General features: G+C 31.9%; 1 protein-coding gene across 1 annotated transcript in view; it reads left to right on the top strand.

The window, feature by feature from the left end:
* The window catches only part of LOC125237303 (NACHT and WD repeat domain-containing protein 2), an 84,422-nt gene that overhangs the window by 36,087 nt on the left and 31,012 nt on the right, over positions 1 to 17,323 (top strand). Inside the window, exon 13 of the mRNA XM_048144293.1 lies at positions 282 to 380. Within this exon, the coding sequence (XP_048000250.1) occupies positions 282 to 380 (99 nt within the window). The remainder of the gene's footprint in view (positions 1 to 281; positions 381 to 17,323) is intronic.

Below are 17,323 nucleotides of genomic sequence, written 5' to 3'. Positions count from 1 at the left end.
TATCTATTTCAGTTTAAAAAAAATGGTCTGTTATTTGATTCTCTTTTTTTTATTTCTCGATAACATGGCACTGTTATATTTGTGTGAGAAAAGAAGATTTCAATTTCCATACTCAGATTTTCTTTTATTTATTTTGAGCGTCTTGCTGAAAGTCTTGAAAGTGTTTCTTTGAGCTTTGGCTAGCATGCCGGTGTTGACTTGTTGAGGGTCCCATTCTCTCGGGGATTGAATTTTAAAATTTTTCTTTTGTGAATATCAAAATGGTATTTATGTACTTTTAGGTCTGCAGATGGAGAAGCTATACAAAACCTCAGGACACGCATCTCGCCTCCACAGTTATGGACTCCATCATGATGTTATTCGAGAGGATCGAAAAACAGGTACCAAGAGGCCTTAGGAAATAAAACTGTATGTTTTCTACATCCCTTAGATGGAGAGATGACTTGCCAACTAGCTGGCGAGAACTGGATGTGGATGACAATGGACCGACAAGCGTGGAGGAATGGAGAGGGAGGCCTATGTCGGAAGACGGGCGTTTTAAAGGCTGTATAGATGTTTTCTACTAACAGCAACACCCTTAACTAACCATTGGTGGACTTTAGGCCCTTTAATAAGGCCTGTCTGTAGGCCTGTGTGGTGACGAGTTAAGAATTTCACCACCCCCTGTCTTCCCGTGGGTGTCGTAGAAGTCAACTGTGGGATTTGGGTTAAAATTGTGGCGTAGGCAAGAGGCTGGCAACCTGTCACTGCAATGTCACAATTTTCGTTTTCTTTTAACCCCTTAATTGTCAAGAGTGGCACTGAGACTTTAGTAGTTTCATGTGCTCTGCCTACCCCTTTATGGGATACAGGCGTGATTGTATGTATGTAATAATTACAAATGTACAGCTAACAGTGTTTCCGATAGTGAATAACCCTCGTCATCATCCTCCTTGCGTTATCCCGGCATTTGCCAGGGGCTCATGGGAGCTTGGGATCCGCTTTTGACAACTAATCCCAAGATTTGACATTTCGCACATAAGTTCCGAAAAACTCATTGACACAAGCCTCGAGCCGAGATTTGAACCCGCGACCTCCGGATTGAAAATCGCACGCTCTTACCGCTAGGCCACCAGCGCTTCTAGTACATCCAGCCTGTTCCATTGAACGAAGATTTAAATTTCATTGACTACATTACCCTCAATGAAATTCAAATCTTCGTTAAATGGAAGAAAGTATTTGTATTAATTCATTTGATTTTAAAACAAAACAGAAAACCTTTACTTCTAATATCTCCTAATTTTATTTTTTTATTTATTAAAGAACAAACAGTCATACAATATACATATGTAAACTTAGCTATATTGCCAAAATTTAATTAATAATAGACCTATAGTTCTCCAATTTACAAAAATCGAGTTACAATAAGAGTATTAAAGTATATATATTACCTACTATATGATAGGCAGTTGTTAAATACATTAAAAAGTGTATGATGAAATTAATTGAGTTCTGAATACTTATAAATGGATATTTTTAGAGACCAATGGATCCTTCCATGGACTAATTAGGACAGGTATAAGAAAACACAACATATTGATAACTCTGTTTATTTTCCATAACAGGCAAGTAAGAATTTACTCCCAATCGTGTCGTCTTCTCAGCTAGAAAGAAAAAGCATAATTAAACTGGTATGGCCAAAAGACTGACAAGATAATCATCTCAATATTTCATTGCAATTAAATCCTAAAGAACAAATTCTTATACAGGGTAAAATAAAAAGGACAGGTCAAACTTTGCATATTGAATTTTCAGGTCATAATCAACAACTATTACTATGGGACCAAAGCTGAAATCGCAAAAAAAATTGGCTGTCCCATAGAAATTAGGGGCATGGGCAAAATTTTTGCGATTTCAGCATTGGACCTCAAAAGTCACTATGCAAAGTTTGAACGGTCCTTTATTTCAACATGTATATTATGTGAAAAGAGTACGCCAGTCGTATCAAAATAATAATAACTTCATCACATCTTTTTACGTATCAATTACTTTCGCACTGAGAGAAATTTGCATTGTGAATTTAACAAGTTCGACTTGTTGCGGTTTATCCGTTTGAATCAGCCAAACGTATGTTTAAAACAATATGTGTCAGGTTGTTTTTATAAAATCGACTTGTTGATTCAAATATATTGCCGATTCAAATGATAAGTAGCTTGTTGTTTGAACCAAAGAGCACGTAGGCGCTATTTTAACCAAAAAACTTGTTGAACGAACATGAAAACTGGTTGTATTTTCTCTCAGTGCGGTTGTTTCAAACTTACATCTGGATCGTACACCTCCTATAAAAGTTCAATTTAATTTGTAGTTATGCGTATTATCTACATAATTAAGTACAGAGTTTAAAGTGGCCACTGACCAGCAAGTCAGTTAAAAGCTAAGAGATTAACTCCGTATAGACGGACAAAGTCTTAGGAAAACCTTCAAGAAAATGAAAGTAAAAAGAAAAATGTACGGTCGTCTAGATATATAGATAAAGATAAAAGACATTTATTCGTGACATTTACTACACGTACTTACATGTACAAGCAACAAGAAAACAAGAAACAGAGAACAGAAATGGCGCTACAAATCTGGTTGATTCTCGGCTAGGTGGCGCTAATCAAGTTGAGAATTTATGGACCAATATAATTGTCAAAACTGAGGTTCAAAAGTTTTAATGTTGTGCACTGTGTCGAGAGATGGCAGTCTACGTGCTGTGATTACATAGTAGTTAATTAATTTTGGCAATAATTATCTATAGACGCGATCGTTTTTGCTTGAAAGTAAAATGTGTCAACGACGAACAACATAACACAGGGGCTTTATGTATGTTTTTTCAATAATTATTTATAAATACTTAAATAGTGAAATGAGACTAACCTTCATCTGTTTAATGCAATACTGTTTCTCAGGTGTAAACATGCACAGTTGCTTGTTACTCTTAACACTCTGTAATAAAATTATAAGGAAACTATTAAAATAACAAATAATCATAATAATGCGAAAACTAGGAAATTCACCGAAAAAAAACAAGTCAAAAGTGTTTTATGACTATAAAGTTGACATTAGTTAATTCATAACGAATAAATGCAGAGTTTTAAAAGTACGTCATTGCAATTTAAATTTTCGTGCTAGTGTGGTAAAGTAGCACTATAAGTATCTACTATTAAATAAATAAAACAATTTATTGATAGTAGAGGCGCCTAAGAGAGGATTTTCCTAAAATCACTCCAGCGTGTTAGGTTAACTAGACTCATATCTAATTTGGCACTATAAATGATTGTCTTCTGTAATATTTGACGTAAGAAACCAATATTTAATGATTTTGGATATTAAATGTGTACGATTTTGAATTCAAAAATGTGAGTAACTCAAAAACGCTGTCGGCCGTGTAGTGACGTCATAAAAGTCATGTCAAATCAATCACTGACATAATGACCTTTATGGCTCGTACTTAAAGTGTCAGAAAGTGTTCTTTTCGCACTGAATGACTTCCTTCACAGAAAATCTATATATAGATGACATGGCTGACGTTGTTTTTACCTGATTGCGTAAAAATATTTTTTGCGATTATAAGTCATAATAAAATATAGTGATATTTTTTTTCGGTTAATTGGACATTAAGTAATAATATAAAAGACAAACGTTAAAAAAGGGTCAAGTAGCCTATTTTCTTTTAATCTGACTATTTCCAGTTATCCATAACAGTATTAAATGTATTAATCATAATAAAATTAATAAATTATTCTTGTACCCCAGATTTTTTTCCGGAAAAACGTGTCTCATGTTGCAAAAAATATGTATAATCAAATAAATAAATTAAAATGCAAATAAACGACCTACTAATGTTTTTTCTCTCCTCACATTACCAAAATAATTTTACCACAAATTGTAAAAAAAATTATAGTAAAACGGAATAGTACAATTATGTACCTTAGAATCATTTTCCTGTAAATAAATAGATATTTAAAAGGTCGGTAAAAATAAAACGTATAATTAATATAAACTACATATACAAAAAAACACCTAATAAATATTTACTTACGTTTATAAGTGCAAAACATACTTTTTTCTACCCTCATAATCTATCTTCTACTTTTTTCACAATTTGCCTTAATCCACAGCAGTAATTTCACCATCAAGTATAAAGTATTCAAAAATTATAATAATACGAAATAGTATTGTACCTCAGAACCATATTCCTAAAAATAAATATATTTGAAAAAGTGCGTTAAAATAAAATGTTTATTTAACAACAATACTTTCTTACGTTTCTAAGTGTAATTTTAAATAATTATACAGTTTTCTACCCTCACTGCTCTTCACACAAAAAATATCACCGTCAAATAAAAAACTGGGATTTTTTTTTATAGTAAAACGCAAAAAATTTAATACCTCAGATTCCTCAACGCTTCCCTGTAAAAAAAAAACAAAAAATTAGGAAATTCCTTTCCATAATAAAAAAAGCCTCAGACATTTTATTGCAGGTTATAAAAGTGACAACCTGTATTGGTTTTTTTTTGTGGACATGAAATACGTTAACTTTTCAAATAAAGAGTATGCATATCGGTCGTTCATCCATACTTTATTATGTTAATATTATAAATGAGAAAGTGTGTCTCTTTGTTTGTCCGTCTTTCGCGGCACAATGGAACGACGAATTGACGTGATTTTTTAGGTGGAGATAGTTGAAGGGACAGAGACATAGGCTACTTTTTTCTGTTTATAACCCCCCACTTCCCTAAAATGGTGGGTGGAAATATGTATAGAGCATTCCGCAATTTTCGAATTTAACGCGAGCGAAGCCGCGGGAAGAAGCTAGTTATTTGTATAAAACAAAATAAATAAATACATACTTCAAGGTTCTCAGGTATATCATAATATCCAGGCCCTCCCTGCAAATAAATGATAGATAATCAGCAAATGAAGGACGGAAGAAATAGGCGAGACGACTAAAAAAAACTAATTAGTCCGTCAGTTAGATTATCAAACAATTTTAGACACGTATTTTTTTTCTCGTAAATGAAAAATGACGACGGTACAGTGCGTTGAAGTTTCGCGTGACGTTACGCCTAGGTACAATTTTTACTTAGAAGTGACGTCACAAGCCGTCAATCAGGAACTTTGACGCTCTATATTTTGTGCTAATAAATGCTTTTTCTTTTTCTTCTTCTTCTTCTTTCTTATATCTCTGTATTTTTTCATTAATTAGAAAAAGCGAAAAATATGTGTTCAGTATTTTTGGACGATCTAACTGACGGACTAAACAAAATGCCATTATTTTTATCTAGTCATCATCCCTATTATACTTTAAAAGTGAAAATGAATGTTCAGTCAGTTTACTTGTCAGTCTTTTCAACTTTCACAATTTAGCAGCGTTAGTATTTAGTATAAGGCCATATTGGATTGGAGTGTACGCTCATATTGTGCCTGTGGCCTGTAAAAGATACACGTATTTTTTTATTTTTCCAAAAAATGCTATTTTAATGAGAAAATCCCTTCTTATTACTACTTCGAGCAGAAAGAGCGTAAGTTACAAACGTCAAGACACAGCTTCGTGACGTCACATGTGTTGTTTCATACACCTAAGAAAACGACAAAATCATTTCTAAAAAAAAAGTTTTAACAGTCAGCTCAAACAGTCCGGTATGTCTGACTGTCAAGTGTCACTGTCAAATGACTACGAACCATAGACTAAGCCATGAAATTTTTCATATATTTGCTACGAACTGTGATAAGTGTCACTGTCAAACTCAAGTGACATCCCAACTGGAAGATTTTTTTGGTATAGTGGCAACTCTAAATCAGCTATTTGACGTCACTTCCCCTTTAAACTATTTTTAAGATTTTTTATACTAAAAATACGTAAAAAAAAATTGAAAAAATTATTTATGTGATCTACAAGCGTGTATCTCGAAATGGTTTTCGATTTAGGGACATTGAAATTTTTGAAACGTTGTCAATTGAAGCTCATACAAGTGTCCTGAGTCGACGCTACATAGCGTGAACGCACGCTCGCCCGCCCCCGCTGCACGCCCCGCCGAACCGAACGCTCTGAGCGTCCACTAAGGCCTAACACATTGTACGCATGTAAAATAGTAGTTAAATACACATAATTATAGAAACTGCCGGTGACCAGAGAGCTGGCAGCTTCCTCTCGCAACGCATAAGCATTGCTATTCAGCGAGGGAATGCTGCCAGCATCTTTGGCACAATGCCGCGGGGCCCTTTTTAGATAAATTTTAGTTTAGATTCGTTTTTAATTTAATTTTAATTTGTTTTATTATTTTTTAGAGTTAGCTTGTTATTTATTTGTTATTTAAATTTCATTACCTTAAATAATGTTTATTATATAAATAAATTAAAATTACTTATCATACCTTTGCTTTTTCGCACCTGGAGATTGCTTGTACTGCAAAATACAACTTTCAATAATAAGCCGTAAAACCAAAAACAATAGTTCGGCCTTCCCAGCAAACTTATACAGTGTGTAAGATTTATACGGGCAATAAATTAAACCAGGAATATAATTACGAGTAACTATGCCGTTGAACGTTACTAAATACGATTAAAATGTTAGGGCTGGTGGTTAAAATTTCACCATTTCACATTTCACCATGTCATCTAAGTTATTTGTTTAATTTTTTATCGATAGTTTTTTTTATGTGTGTTTAGGAATAAATTAATTCTACTCTTATTATACATTTTACTAACCAGTTTTTGAGTCCCTAATTTTTTCACTTTCTGAAATTACAAATAAAAAATAAAATTATAATTAAATTGAATATGGTCATAATTTTATATCATTTATAACTATAAATAGTATTAACTCTAGGAACGGAATACTATCCGCCGTAAAAATATCAGTGACTAATTTGGTAACTCGTTATATATGTCATTTAGTTCATTGTTTATAGTAACTAAACAATATGTATAATATAACTTAATTAATTAGTGGATGTTATTTTTGACGTTACTATTGTTTCAATATTTTACCTTATCGTTTATAACCTGTCAACGGAAACAAATAAAATAAATGAAGGGTTAAAAAAACATTTAATATTTTTAGTATTTATTCATAAAAATATGACAGTAGTTGTATAAATAATAAACTAAATAAATAGTTTACTTACACCTAAACCGTATCTGACATTATATTTTGATCGATGTATCGCAATGGAGGTACGTTGTGTGAGCAAGGCTGCTCTTCGCTCGTCAGTTTTTTTGTTTTATTTTTTTAATAATCATCAAATATACTTACGGAAGGGAATAACTGTTTAAATTATTAATAAGGAATTAATAATTCTCATTACGCAGTTGCATATAAAATAATATGATATGTATTATGATATTTCGTTCACGATAAGCATAAATTATATAAAATAAACTACATTAGGGAATTTATTTTATTATGTTATGCAATATTTTATGACTTCAGTACTTACTGAAGATAGCTGGGATTTTTTCTAAAATAAAAAATAACAGAAAATATTGAAATGAAACATAGTCATTGTATATTTTTTTATTAAAGTACACTTAAAAAAAATGAATTATAACACATTTAAGAGATGGTAAATATCAATTAATGTAGCAAACGAAACGGCGGCACGGCAGTCTCAATCACTCTTCCATTTTTTAGCGCAAATTGGCATCTTGGCTAGGCGCTCAGGTGTAAACAACATTGTTCTTACCAAAATAGGTGTATCGGGGTCCAGGTTCAGTTTCGACTTCAGGTGGTTTGTTTCTTGCTGTACGAGGAAAAATAAACTTGCAAATAAAGATTAATTTAAGTACCTATATCTTGTTTTCTTTTTATCATGCAGAAACGTCTGCGAGCAATATACTATAATTTTATTTAAAAAAAAACGTGTTCAGTTATTCAGAGCGACTGGACTGAAAATTCAGATGGTCACAGGATCGAGTCCTGCTGGTGTGAATTTTTCAATTTTCCTTTAATTTAAAATTATGAAGTCTATTGAATCTGCTCCTATACATTTTTTTGGCTGTTTAAAAAAATAAAATATGGGTGTTTTACGAATACTGAATACCAAATACTGTAATATCAACTAATTTATAACTGTTCGTTTTTTATCTAGTAAATGAAAACTGCAATATCTTACTTTTACCAGTGCCTCCTTTATCTGAAATATTTTAAATGAAAATTACACTTATTAATATTATTTTTAACTAAACTTTTAAAGTTTTAATAACCCAAATCAATTATTAATTTATTTAGAAAAAAAATGATTTATTCAGTGCATCAAAAGTCCTCCAACTGTATATTATTTTAATAATAAGTATAAAGTATTGTTTTGTGATTAATTTGTTTTTAGATATTTTTCCCAATAAGTACCATACGAACAAATCCGTTTAAAAATCATATATTTATTTGATAGAAGTCCTGTTTGCAATTTTAATTTATCATGATCATCATTTGCCTGCCCTTAAAATATTTTATTTTAAATCTTTTTAATACATAACTTTTAACTTAAGGTTTGATTTACGAACCAGCTGGAAAAAAAATTGTATTAAAATAAATAAAATTCTTGCATTAAATTTCAGTCAATATGTAATTACTTTGTCCTTTATTTATTTATTATCACAACTTAAAAAAGCACTTTAACTAAATGTATTGTAACATACTTCTTGTGCTTCTTTCTCCTTTTCTGTACCATGCTAAAATAGATAATTTTGTGAATTAATAACTGACCAATTTAAGCTTTGACTTGTATCATTATCATCATCATCATTCCCTTGCATCTTCCTCCATTCCTCTCTATCAGCCGTCATTTCCATACTAATACCTTTCACTCTCGTATCACTGTTTACACATTCCATCCATATTTTCTTAGGCCTTCCACTACCATTGTATCCATCAACCTTCATATTTACCACTCGTTTTATAACATTGCTTTCATCCCTCCGCATTACATACCCATACCATGCTAATCTACTTCCTCTCATCTTCTCTGTCACTGGCGCTACTCTCAGGCTTCCTCTTATATATTCATTCCGAATCCTATCCAGTCTTGTCACACCACACATCCATCGCAACATTCTCAGTTTATTTAAATGATCTTTCTTGATCGATTGTCAGTCTTCTCTCATCATTCGTCTTGGTGGCCCAGCACTCACTTCCATACTGGACGGATAAGGTCAACTTATATCAACCTTAATATCTACATCAGTTATATCAACGGACATGGATAAGTTACAGTTGGGACGTTACTCTGCCTACCTCTTTTGGTAATACAGGCATGAGTATATATATATATATGTAGCGATTAATATGTATGTAGGTATATGTGTCGTTTGATGCATACCGTACGCACAACATCTTCAATGATTGATTCCAACTTCGTTGTCCCAATCTGAAGTTAAAAATCAAAATAACCATAAATAAATAAATAGTAATAATATATTATTTGTTCAAATGATACTTTAAAATAAAGCATTAACCATAGAATTTTATACCTGTTACATCCATACTTCCATACTAATCCATACTATCCATACTAATATTATAAATGCGAAAGTAACTCTGTCTGTCTGTCTGTCTGTCTGTCTGTCTGTCTGTCTGTCTGTTACGCTTTCCCGCTTAAACCACGCAACCGATTTTGATGAAATTTGGAACAGACAATCTTTAGACCCTGAGACAGAACATAGGCTACTTTTTATTTCGAAAAAAAGGGCTGAAGGGGTTGAAAAAGAGGTTGAAAGTTTGTATGGGATTTCTTAATTTTAAATGATAAAACCATGAAACTTTATATTTTAGCACTTGATAAGAAATCATTAAACATATATTTCAAGTCACATACAGGTCGAACGTGATTAATTAACATTATTTTTACCTTTAAAATAAACATGGTGGGAAATAAACATTAACTAAAAGCGGGTAGATTATATTTATTTGTCTACCCCGAACATTTATATAAATTAATATCGGGTAGTTTTGTGTTGTTTACATCTCCGGTGACATTTTGCTGGGACGTCAGTCTTCCGCGACCACGGCCAGTGCAACCTGGCCGAAACGTTGGGAAAAAAGGTAAAAATAATGTTAATTAATCGCGTTCGACCTGTATGTGACTTTAAATATGTGTACAAAGCGCGAGAACTTAAAGTGTTATATCATTAAACATCTTGATAAGGGATAGGGATAGGGATAGCGATAGGGAAAGCGATAGGGATAGCGATAGGGATAGCGATAGGGATAGCGATAGGGATAGCGATAGGGATAGCGATAGGGATAGCGATAGGGATAGCGATAGGGATAGCGATAGGGATAGCGATAGCGATAGCGATAGCGATAGCGATAGCGATAGCGATAGCGATAACGATAGCGATAGCGATAGCGATAGCGATACGGATACGGATACGGATACGGATACGGATACGGATACGGATAATATGGGTATCGTTAGCGGGATACGGATAATCGGTCGGCGGTCTCTTACAATCAATGTGCTCTAAGACGATCGTTGTTTGCTTGCTTGAAGATTACGTTTGCGATAAGTATAAGCAAAATGTAAAAAATTGTAAGGGATAATAGAAAAAAGTACTTTTTACCCACCGATCATAGTGTCGAAATACGGGCTATGTGGGATCTATATAAAGGTTTCCCCAGCGTATATAGAATTACCTACGCTGTGGTCGATGTGTAATATTTCTACAATCATTGCAAGCAAAAGTATTATGTGCAATCGAAATAATCGCAGATAAATATACCTACAGAGAAACCTACGGTCCCTACGGATCCAAATGAAAATCTTAATGAATACTTTTATTACGCGGGCGAAGCCGCGGGTAAAAGCTAGTTTAAAATAATCAATAGGTACAATTTTTTTTTTCTGCAATCATAATATTTACAACAAATACAGTTTTTGCCATAACTTACCGCGGCCATAAATATGTCAACCTAAAATTAAAGGATGTTTGTCATTATTTTTTTTTGCAAAATTAACACAAGAAAACTACTAAACATATTTTTTGTAGTTATTTTTTTCATGTCAGCCTGTCTATTCCCCAGTTTTTTGTAATGTATTGAATGGTAGGTTTAAATTTGTTTAAAATTATCTTGTACATCTCCAAAGGTTACATACCAGCTGAAATAATAATACAAATATTTTATATATTTATTTATAAAAAATTCTCCTTAGCGAACTTCATAAATAATTTAAGCTAAGCAAAATATTAATATACCTCTAATTCATTTTCCGTAATGTCTTGGTCCTGAAAAAATCAAAGATTTTAATTTTATGTCAAAATGTGTATATAAATATGATTTCAACGTTCATGTGCAAGAAAAACTTACTATTTAAATCAATATTGTAGGATAACATTGTTTCAAGTTCATAAATATTTGGTACATACGTATTTACAAAAATAACTCTAGTTTTTTTATTTGATTATAAAATAAAATAAAGCATGTATTTTGAAACAGCAAAAATTTATTTATATATTAATTGAAGTTATGATTGAATTTCGTTAATAAATAAATATATAATTGGAAACAGTAAAATGTTCATTTATAGTTAGTTACCTTTAAACTATGTATTAACGCAGTGAGTTTCGGTTCAAGTTTTTTCTAAAACGCATAAAAAAATTAATTTACTTATTTTTCTTTTGATAGTAATAAAACAATAAAAATGATTTCAAATAAAACATTTAAAATATAATCTGTGATGTGTTGAAATGGTGAATCAGTAAGATAAGATTATGCATTATTAAAAATGAATTCTGTATCGATTCAAAATAAAAATATTTTTGTTATTAATTTAATTTAATATTTTTTTAATTACATAGTTTAGAATACTTACGGCCAACTAAAAATATAATTTGACGTAGGTATGAGAAAATTGTGACAAAAAACTTATTTCAAGTTAATGATTTAGTATTTTATTTATTTGTCTGAAAGAACAAAAACGGAATAAATAAGAATATTTTATTAATTTCTTGAAGTAAGAGTTTTAATGCTGGGTTTCTTTACCATATTCTAAAAAAATTATTTTTGTAAAAAACTTTTTTACTTACCTCGGGTGGTTGATGTTGTATTATTTTATTCGCCAACTGCAATTATTATCACTACATAGTATAAAACAAAGTCGCTTTCTCTGTCCCTATGTCCCTATGTATGCTTAAATCTTTAGAACTACGCAACGGATTTTGATGCGGTTTTTTTAATAGATAGAGTGATTCTAGAGAAAGGTTTACATGTAGGTATAGTACCCGTGCGGGTCGCTAATTCATAATAAAATAAAAGGGTATTATCAAATAAAAAAGTAGGATCAAGATTAGGGTGAACCGAAATTACTAAATTCATACGAGTACATACATAATTATGAGTAACATAACGCGTTTAGAACCTACAAGCTATATTTTTATAAAAGTCGGGAAATAACAAAGTTGCAGGCTAAATTAAGCCGGCAATGAATTTACATACAATATATCCGGCCGGTGTTTCAGAGTGCGAGAGATTTTTCAATTTACTTGTAACAGTTTTTATGTATCTCGCAGTGACATTAAATTAACATACCTCATTTGCTCTTGCTATAGCACCTGCAGCCTGTCAAAAATATTTTAAGCAAAACTTAAAACGAGGAGCACCGGTTTTTGTCTTACGGTTGGGTTCGAATTCCTAGGGCATTTATTTGTGTGATGAGCAAAAACAATTCTAAGAGAGTAATAGCACCCTAGAACTTGCAAACGTATTTAAACCTACAACAGATTAGAGGTTCCTAGTTGACTAAAACTTCCATTTACCGATGTCTTAGTTTCTATAATAAATTAACGTCATCTGTCGACGACGCAAATTTTTAGAATTGTATTTTTTTTAAATATGTATGACCTTTTTTATATTATTTCATTTTAAATTTTCTTTTTTTGATACCTTTTTCTTGTAAACTCGTAAAATTACGAACCAGGTCCCAATTTATATTAAAGACAACATTTTCTGATTTCATAAGTACGAAACGTTCTTATGAAAATATTACATTTAATATTTCTTTTTTAAAATATATTAAATTATACTTTACTTACGGCCATCTATATAAAAAGTAAAAAACACTTTTACATTCTATTGTAATGTTAACAAAAAAAAACATAATTATGTAGGTATGCATAGACATTACTTCTAATTATTTTACCTTTATCGTTTTAGATAAAATCCCAATGTCAGCTTCACTGTCTTTCTAAAATACAATCACAACAAACGATTCAAATGATGTATAATAATGAATATAATTATTTTCTGCTTTATTTGTTGTAAAAAATCAAGCACACGTGTTATATTCCCTTATATTAACTTACTGCAAAAGCTTCCAATTTTTTAATATCCTGTAAGAATTATCATAATATTTAATTTCAATTCATTTAGTATGTCATATATCTAGTAATTAATTTTATTGTAAAATAATCTTTCCTCCCTTTAAAATAAAATTATATTTATTATATATTTACCTCTTTTGTTTTTTCGTCATGTTTAATAATGTCTAAGGCAATCTATAACAAAAAATGTTAAAAAATCAGTCCGGATCATATTTATTTATAATTGCCGTAAAATTTTGGAGATACGAATACCTAATACATATACATTTTATTATTTGATTAAAACTGTTTATAAAATAATATCAATAAAATGAAATCAACATAAAAAAATACTTAATAAACATTGGCCAAGAGGCGAGGTGCTCATCAAGCTTATAGTTGCCTGCGCTATACCGCGGTGGCAAGTCATGGCGTGAAATAGTTTTTTAGTAGAAGTAAAAAAAACTATTAAAACGAATGTTGTCCGAAATTATGAAAATAAATGTACCTTTGCAGCTCCTTTGTCTACGTTTTCTACTTTGGTAAGCTGTAAAAAATATATTCATTAAAATATACGTAATAAAAAGAAATCGAGATAGAAAATGATAAATAGTTACAGCTAAGTTAATTTTTTTTATTTAATTATAGACTTAAATATTTTGAAGAAATCTATGCGTATTTTACGTAATTCTAAGAAAAATAACTAAGCGTCTCTATGTATGTTAATCCCAAAAAATCTAAATGGTGTATGACCAGACAACAAATCAATATTAAAATTACAATTATATTATGTAATTTTTTTATTGTTTTTATATTATAAAATAACAACAAAAAATTAGGTAATAGATTTTATTTCATACATCCTACCTTTTTTATACTGTTCAAAACTTCAGGTGGCACTCTTTCGGGTTCTTCATCGTAACTTTGTCTAAGTGCCTGGAAAATTAACAAAAAATAATACATTATGATACAAGTGCGGTAAATAAGAAATTCGAAACGAGTGGCTATAAATTCAAACTCTGACGTAGAGAGGGTTTTAAATATATTGTAGGTACTAAATTAAGTATTTTATAACTATTTAATTTTAAGTAACTAAATATACCACAAGATTATTCGATAACGCCCTAACAGGGTTTGTGGTAAAAGCACTGATGTCTAGTTGTAAGATCTATTGTAAACCCACAAAAGCAAGAAATAAATGATATGATGATGATATAATAGTAGAAAAAAGTTTTCCTCGCTGTATTTTGATGTTTATTGCATGAGAAAGCTGCCAGCTCTTCGGTTACAAGGCAGTCTCTTACACAGCTCGTTAAGCGAAATTCAAGTTACTCTAAAATGTGATTTTTTTAAATGAGGCGACTCATCATCATCATCCTCCTTGCGTTATCCCGGCATTACGGCTCATGGAGCCTGGGATCCGCTTTGACAACTAATCCCAAGATTTGGCGTAGGTACTAGTTTTTACGAAAGCGACTGCCATCTGACCTTCCAACCTGAAGGGTAAACTAGACCTTATTGGAATTAGTCCGGTTTCCTCACGATGTTTTCCTTCACCGAAAAGCGCCTGGTAAATATCAAATGACATTTCGCACATAAATTCAGAAAAACTCATTGGTGCGAGCCGGGGCTCGAACCCGCGACCTCCGGAACGAAAGTCGCACGTACTTAACGCGAGGCGACTAAATTAATAAAATAAATAATCTATATATTTTTTATTAGCCTGTTTTAGTGTCCCCCTGCTGGGCAAAGGCCCTCGCTTTTTCTATTTGACTCTGTGGTCAGCGTTTTCCCAGTTCCCACCATTTTGGGGAGAATGCATCCAGAAGGACTAGCACATGATTGCGTCGAGAGTATATCGCCGCGAGATAAATCACACGTCTTCTTTTAATTGTATTAATGACATAAGGACGGGTAAAAAAAAACTCTGGAGACTGAAATCGCGACGAAGACTGTGAGGCATTTGTGTTGTATGGTGTTGGATATTTGCAGTTTGTGTTTTGTCAATTTTGTGTAGATTAATTGTTTTTAGGGTTCCGTACCAAAAAGGTACAACAGGGACCCTTATGGTGCGACTCTGTCCGTCTGTCTGTCCGTCTGTCACATTCCTAAATATCTCGAGAACTACTAATGCTATCAACTTGAAATTTTGAATAGTTGTGAACATTGTGAACCTCTACAAATAGAAGGTATAATTTTTTTAAATTTATTAATTTTAATTGTAGAAAATGGCCAAAATGAAAGGGGGCAAACTGTAAATTTCAAGTTACTAGGTCAAGTGGGGTATCGTTAGAAATAGCTTAAATTGAACGTAAATAAACTATTTTTTATAATTTTTTTGTTGTGGAAAAAAGAATTTTGAAGGAAAATGTAAAAAAAAAATACCGTTCCCCCCACTTATCTCCGAAGTTTGCCAACGAAAAATTATGAAAATTTTAGGAAACATTGGTTTTATGCTAAATATTACAGGAAAAATATAATCGTGTTTGTATCTTGAAAACTTTTTTTTTAATTCACAAAAAACTTTTCACATTTTTACTTTTAATTTACCCACCTTTGCGGATGTATATAGTACTTCAAATTAATACGAGATGTTACGTAAATCATCTTCTTTCCAATAAAGTAAAAATTGTTTAAATCGGTTAACATTATAAAGAATAATCCCTGAAAAACCAACATACTATGGTCGCGCAAATTAGTTAGCGAATTCACCGAGAGATGGCGCTATACACAATAATGCTCATTAGTACCTATACTTTTGTCTTCTAGTCAAGTCGTTAGAGTTATGTGAAAACATGAGATTATTTTAACTGGGGAGTTTGAAAGTTTGTACGGAACCCTCGGTGGGCGAGTCCAACTCGCACTTGACCGGTTTTTTTTTAACATAGTAATGGTAACTTTTTTGAATATTGTATAACTAGCTTTATTTGTTGTGTGTGAGCCTGCCTTAGAAATCTATATTATTTATGGTCATTATTCGTTAATATTTCTTGTATGTGGGTAGCTTTTGCACATTGTAATTTTTCCTCAGTCACCCATTGACCACGAACACTTCGAAACATCGGGATGAATTGTAAATTCATTATACGCGATTTAATCCGTTTCCATAGTTTTATTTCTATGGTAACTATCGAAGACAACTATATAGGACGGGCAGTCTATCTCGCAGCAATCATGTGTTAACCCTGCTGGTCATCCCGCCATCTCATTTTTAGTCTGCCCGAACCGGCCGGCCTACACCGGCTATTGTGTTTCGCAAGTCCCAGCCTGTAGTCATTTTGGCCAACCTTTCGGGTACAAGTACATGCGACAGACATGTCCAGCCCAGTCCCATTTTAGCTTAGCGGTCTTGACGCCCACTTCTACAACTCCATTTTTTATATTTAAATTCTTACCGTCCTAGCATCATTTCCAATAACGACGAAATCCGCATATACACCAAAAGGCAGCAATACCAAAAACAAGTTCATAGTTGTAATTTCAAAGTTTGTGTGAAAGATCTGCCAATTCATCTCTCACTGCTGTCCAAATTGATCGAAAAAGTCAATAATCTATTGTAGATTACGATATTAGTTCCGAAGCCACCGTGAAATAGACAGCAAAATCAATTAAATCACACTTATGAATAAAACTGAATAATTGCCAATCAGGCAATTTTAATAACGAGAGATAAAGCAGTCAACGTGTTAATATAGATCCGGACAAAGTGGCTAAAATATGTATCCACAAACTTAGAGTGTATAAGCAATAAAGTGTACCTATGGGCATTTTCAGAATTTCGGACCCCCCAATTAGCGAAAGTTGTTAACAAAAATTAACTCACTGTCAGTTTTGTGACGATAATTAAGCATGAAATTTCAATAAAAATATTATTTTTGTGTTAATTACTTATATAAACTTTAATCTACATTCAGAATGTGAAAAAAGTAAATTTTTATACAGATTTTATGCTTAATTGCCGTCACAAAACTGACAGCGAGTTAATTTTTGTTAACAACTTTTA

The sequence above is a fragment of the Leguminivora glycinivorella genome, chromosome 21 (genome assembly GCF_023078275.1).
Source record: "Leguminivora glycinivorella isolate SPB_JAAS2020 chromosome 21, LegGlyc_1.1, whole genome shotgun sequence".
NCBI classification, from domain to species: Eukaryota; Metazoa; Arthropoda; class Insecta; order Lepidoptera; family Tortricidae; genus Leguminivora; species Leguminivora glycinivorella.
This window is presented reverse-complemented; position numbering and strand designations above follow the sequence as displayed.